The following is a 5910-nucleotide window of genomic DNA, read 5'->3' as shown; positions in this document are numbered from 1 at the left end:
AAGGTGAGACTATTGCTGCAGCCACATATGGTGATGTGTTGTTTACTGTTTCAGTAGAGGATGCATGTGTATATACATCTAGCAGTAGCTTTGATTGGATCCTTGACTCTGGGGCATCTCACCATGTAACCCCATGCAAAGATAGTTTTGTTTCATATAATCCCGGTGATTATGGTAGAGTGCATTTGAGGAATAATCATTTTTGCAGTATTGTTGGAATGGGAGATGTCTAGATCAAGATGAAAGATGGACAAAGTATATTTTTGAAACAAGTCAGGCATGTACCAAAAATGAGCATGAGTTTAATCTCTATGGGACCACTGGATGATGAAGACTATTCGACAAGCTTTGGAAAAGGAGGCTGGAAAATTAGCAAAGGTGTATTGGTCGTGGCCAAAAGACCAAAGACAGGAACATTATACAAATTGAAGACACTGATACAAAATCATAGTTGGCTGCTGCCACAAAAGAAGGAAATTTACCAGATCTGTGGCATAAGAATTTGGGTCACATGAGCGAGAAGGGCTTAAAAATCCTTGTTGGTAAAAATTTATTGCCAGGTTTGAAATCCTACAGTCTTGATCTTTGTGAGCATTGTATATATGGTAGAGAAAGAAGGGTTTCATTCCTTAGAGGTTGCCATGACAGAAGGAAAAATGTGTTAGAATTGGTACACTCAGATGTGTTTGGGTCTGTTAACATCAAATCATTAGGAGGAGCATCATATTTTGTAACATTTATAAATGATGCATCTAGGAAAATTTGGGCATATCCTATGAAAAATAAAAGTGAAGTGTTTGGAATATTTCAAAAATTCAATGTTTCTATTGAAAGAGATACTAACAAATTGCTGACGTGTTTAAGAACAGATAATGGTGGAGAATATTGCTCAAATGCATTTAAGGAATATTGTAACAGGTTTGGCATAAAGCATGAGAACATTGTGGCTAGTACTCCTCAACAAAATGGTGTCGCAGAAAGGATGAATTGCACCATTATTGAAAAGGTGTGAAGTATGTTGTCCAATTCTAGTTTGGAGAAGAATTTTTGGGCTGAAGCAGTCAAGACCGCTTGCTACCTCATAAATAGATCTCCAACTATAGCTTGGATTGCGGTATCCCTGAAGAAGTTTGGACTGGTAAGAATTTGAATTAATCTCACTTGAAGATATTTGGATGTGAAACATTCATACATATTCCCAAAGAAAATAGAACTAAGCTAGATGATAAATTTATGAAATGAATTTTTTTGGCATATGCGGATGAAGATCTTGGTTATCGTCTATGGGATCCAGTCAAACATAAAAATTATTAGAAGTCGGGATGTTATATTAATGAGTCAGAAATGTTCAAGGGATTGTAGGTGAGTTAGAGGTCAAGAAGGTTATTGACAGGTTTGAAGAGTAGTAGGAAAATATAACACCAATACAAGAAAATGAACAAAAAATTCAGGAGCATGAAGAACAACAAGTGGAAAATATTTAACAACAAAAAGAAGGAATCTTGCAAGAACCTTTACAGGAGATTCAACCTGATGCACCACCATAGTTTGTTCGTAGATCTTCTAGGCCTCATAAGCCTTCACAAAGGTATCCTTCTTCAAACTATATTTTGTCGACTGATGAAGGTGAATCTAATTGTTTTCAAGAAGCTTGTAAATTCGAGCACAGTAAAGAATGGAAGAAAGAAATGGAAGAAGGAATGAACTCTTTGCAAGAAAATAAAACTTGGGAGTTGGTAAACCTCCCAAAAGGTAGAAAGGCTCTACAAAACAAATGGGTGTATAGGATTAAGCATGAAGGTGACGAAAAGAAGGAGAGGTATAAGGCAAGACTGGTGGTGAAAGGTTTTGCCCAAAAAAAAGGTATTGACGTCACTGAAATTTTCTCACCTGTTGTTAAAATGTCATCCATTAGAGTAATTCTTGGTCTAGTTGCTACTTTAGACCTAGAATGTGAACAGTTAGATGTAAAGTTTGCTTTCCTTCATGGTGAATTGGAGGAAGAAATTTATATGGAGCAGTCAAAAGGCTTCATAGAAAAAGGCAAAGAAGGCATTGTTTGTAGGTTGAAGAAGAGTCTCTATGTGTTGAAACGGACACCTCGACAATGGTACAAGAAATTTGATTCATTCATGATGTAACATGGTTTTCAGAGGTTTGAAGCTGACCATTGTGTCTATATCAAGAGGTATGATCAAGGAAATTATATCATATTATTGTTATATGTGGATGACATGTTTATTGTTGGGCATGATAAGAATAAGATCAATAGGTTGAAGAAAAATTTAGGTATCAAATTTGCAATTAAGGATTTGGAACCAGCTCAACAGATATTTGGCGTGCGGATTATGCGTGACAGGAAAAACAAAAGGTTGTGGCTATCACAAGAAAAATATATCAAAAAGGTGCTTGACAGGTTTACCATAAAGGATACCAAGCTAGTTGGTACACCCCTTGCAGCCCACTTCAAGCTGAGTACTGAATTATGTCCTAGTGATGACAAGGAGAAAGAAGAGATGAGCAAGATTCCTTATGCTTCAACAGTTGGTAGCTTAATGTATGCCATGGTATGAACTTGACCAGACATTGCATATTCAGTGGGAGTAGTGAGCAGGTTTCTTACCAATACAGGCAAACAACATTGGCAAACAGTGAAATGGATTTTAAGGTATCTCAAGGGTACTAGTCATTATTGTTTATTTTTTGGTCATGATGAGACTGTGCTTGGAGGATTTACAGATGCAGATATGGTTGGAGATATAGATACCAGAATGTCCACTACAGGTTATTTGTATACATTTGCAGGTGCAGCAGTATCTTGGGTGTCAAGGCTACAATGAATAGTAGCCGTCTCTATAACAGAAGCAGAGTACATAGCTGCAACAGAAGCTTGTAAAGATATGTTTTGGATGCAGTGATTCCTAGGAAAGATAGGAATAAAGCAGGAGAAGTATGTGCTATATTGTGATAGTCAGAGTGCCATTCACTTGACGAAAAACCCAGCATTTCATTCAAAAACCAAACAAATTGACTTAAGGTACCATTGGATCCGGCATGTGTTGGAGGAAGAACAGTTATCCTTGGAAAATATCCATACAGATAGGAACCCTGCTAATATGCTCACTAAGATTCTACCATGAAATAAACATTATGTAGAGGCATGGTAGGACTTGGTGTGACTTGATGACTCTTATTTGGCTTCAAGTGGGAGAATGTTAGGTGTGAAGCCAAATTCACAGAGGATTCTAGATCAGTTCTTTCTAGATCTCCAGGATTCTAGATCTTTCTACACCGCCATTAGTTTCTAGAATCACATGCGGGATTATAAATCCTCATACACTGCCAGTATTTTCTAGATCATTCCAGATATCCATCACATACAAGATTCTAGATCCTTCTTCTGCCTCTATAAATTTTGTAATTTCTCTGGCCAAGGAAAGCAAGCCAAGGCCCAAGCCTATTATGTAATGCAAAGTGATTTCTGTTCTCCAGTGATTGTTTTATCTATTCCGTTGTTTCTGATTGAGTAATCTTATTGTTTCTCCATCTGTTTGTCACTGTGAATTATTCTCTGCTATTGTTGTCTAAATCTCTAAGTATACGGTGTATTATATATGCGCTGGTCTAACCGATATTAAAATAAAAAGTAGAATCTTCCGTTTATCCTCAAGTCCCCTATGATTTCAATAAAGAAAAGTTTAAAAGAATTGAATGCTCTTAACACGAGGATTTAATTACGCCGTAAGGCGTTCCCCTCTGAAATCAACTTTTCTCTCTGCCTACGTGTCATTACTGTGCACCATTAGATGATATGTTAGACGATTGAGCCATCTTGAGTCGTTGGATCAGCTGCAACTCCTTAACTGCCTGAGCAGCGCATCGGCTTCATCTCCTTGGGTACTGTATCGACGGTGGGGAGAAGTTGCTGGTGTACGAGTATATGCCCCAGGGGCCGCTGAGTCTGCATCTGTTTGAATGAGCCCGGCCGCTAGAATGGAAACAAAGGCTTAGCTTTGCCCTCGATGTCGCCCGCGGAGTTGAGTACCTGCACAGCCTTGCACGGATGAGCTTCATTCACAGAGATCTGAAGCCCTCTAATATCCTTCTGGGCGACGACATGAGGGCCAAGGTCTATAACTATGTTAGGATTAGACAGGTACTCTCATTTGTTTGTGGGTCTTTTTTCTGGATGGGAAATATGAGTTTTCCAAAAAAAATACTTTCAATCGGTTTTTGATTGTGGAATCATCGGTATTATGTCTGGAATTTTCAGCAAATGCGCCAACAGGCTCATGAAAGTGGAGATTCTCCTGCCATACCTATAACAGTGAGGCAGTTAGAAGCTATTATTCGATTAAGCGAGTCCATTGCAAAGATGCAATTGTGAGTAGTCCCAGCATTATTTTGTAATTTTTCAATGTATGCATTATTGTTAATCAAAGTCAATCGATTTCCTTAGTCAGATTGCATCTGAAAAATTGAAAATATTGTTTTTAATGCAGGTCAACTGTAGCAACAGAGGAACATGTCACAGAAGCTTTGAGGCTTTTCAATGTTTCTACTATGGATGCTGCACGCTCTGGCATTGCTGAACAAATAAGTTTGACACCAGAAATGAGAAGTGAAATTCAGGTACGCGTCTCATCTAATCTAGCAAGTAAGAACAGCTATATTTGTGGATTCTTTCTTCAAACCAAAAGCCTGCTATGCTTGCGAACTATGTCATGGTCTTTGATTTGCAACAATAAAGAAAATTGATGGTTGCTCATGCTAGTGCCACATGCTTGTAACAGCAAGTTGAGACACAGATAAAGAGACGAATGGGAATCGGCATCAATGTATCTGAGAGGCGTCTGATTGATGATATGATCAGAATGGGGTTGAATGAATCAACTGTAAGAATTACAACACTCATTATATTGCTGAGTTTCGGCAGTGACTATTTTATTATTATAATTTTCCAATGTCAGTACATGTTACTTCTATAATTAGTTTTGTTAGCTAGCTCAATATTGGAGTTATATTGCTTACCCGTAGATCATTTTATGGGTAGTTTGCGCAACAGGCAACGTATATCACGGGGAGAAATGGCTTTCGTCACCTATAGAACCTTGCTAATGATGTTGTTTACAGCCTCTCTTAAGTAATGATATGATAGGTTGTTTACAGCTTCTCTGAAGTAATGATATCATAGCCATGGTTTTCACCAAGTGGGATGATTTGTTCATTTCAGGTTCGAAGAGCTCTCCTTATCATGCATCAAAGGGATGAAGTGGAATACAAGAGAGAAAGGCGTGTCATAGTTCGCAAAGTGTAAAGTTAAAGATGAGTGATCTGATACTGTTAGGACCCTAACAGAGGGCCGCGGCTAGGCAGTGCCAGTTTTGTGTAAAGTTTATTTTCTTCAATAGGCATCCTTCCAAAAGGCTTTTCTATAATGGTCTCGACACAAGAGGCAGTTTTATTATGATAAATATCGTGGTAAAGTCATGCTTAAGAGGTCCCTCCTCCCAAATCAAGTCATTTACGACGTCCCTCCTCCCAAACCAAGTCATGCTTACGAGGTCCCTCCTCCGACTCTTACAAGGGTTCCCTACATTCCAGCTCCCACAGGAAAACCCCACCCCTCTTCTCCTCCACCAGTCCACAAACTCCCCACACCTCCCAAATATGTTTACCCTGCTCCTCCTCCTCGCTATTAGACTCTGCAACTAGTCAAACAAGTATGCATTTTCACATAAGTTTTCTCTGCTACTTTCTTTCCACTGTTACATGCATTTCAATTTCTTATGGTTTGTTTTATAGGATGGATCTCAGTTCACCATTTTCTGATCACCATTTTCTGATGTTGCTCTCAGTGAATCACACAGATAGGTAGAGTATGAGAGTTTAGTTTCGAAAATCTGGTTT

At 38.5% G+C, this 5910-nt stretch overlaps 1 protein-coding gene across 1 annotated transcript; it reads left to right on the top strand.

The window, feature by feature from the left end:
- The first annotated feature begins 4063 nt into the window (after nucleotides 1-4063).
- On the top strand, nucleotides 4064-5349 carry LOC149201500 (DNA replication licensing factor MCM5-like). The gene is made up of 5 exons (XM_089401293.1): nucleotides 4064-4156; nucleotides 4274-4383; nucleotides 4503-4632; nucleotides 4794-4895; nucleotides 5234-5349. Exons 1-5 carry the CDS (start codon nucleotides 4064-4066, stop codon nucleotides 5315-5317), a joined length of 519 nt encoding a protein of 172 aa, XP_089257419.1. The 3' UTR covers nucleotides 5318-5349.
- Nucleotides 5350-5910: the final 561 nt, after the last annotated feature.

Source organism: Pinus tabuliformis, chromosome 2_1 (genome assembly GCF_031772625.1).
Source record: "Pinus tabuliformis cultivar Carrire ecotype Pingquan chromosome 2_1, CPIR1, whole genome shotgun sequence".
In the NCBI taxonomy this organism is placed as follows: domain Eukaryota; kingdom Viridiplantae; phylum Streptophyta; class Pinopsida; order Pinales; family Pinaceae; genus Pinus; species Pinus tabuliformis.
This window is presented reverse-complemented; position numbering and strand designations above follow the sequence as displayed.

Bases quoted from the DNA above. Each gene is read 5' to 3' on its own strand.
- LOC149201500 (XM_089401293.1), top strand. From the start codon at position 4,064: ATGAGCTTCATTCACAGAGATCTGAAGCCCTCTAATATCCTTCTGGGC. The intron at 4,157-4,273 runs GTACTCTCATTT...TGGAATTTTCAG, and splicing joins ACTATGTTAGGATTAGACAG to CAAATGCGCCAACAGGCTCA. The intron at 4,896-5,233 runs GTAAGAATTACA...TGTTCATTTCAG, and splicing joins TGGGGTTGAATGAATCAACT to GTTCGAAGAGCTCTCCTTAT.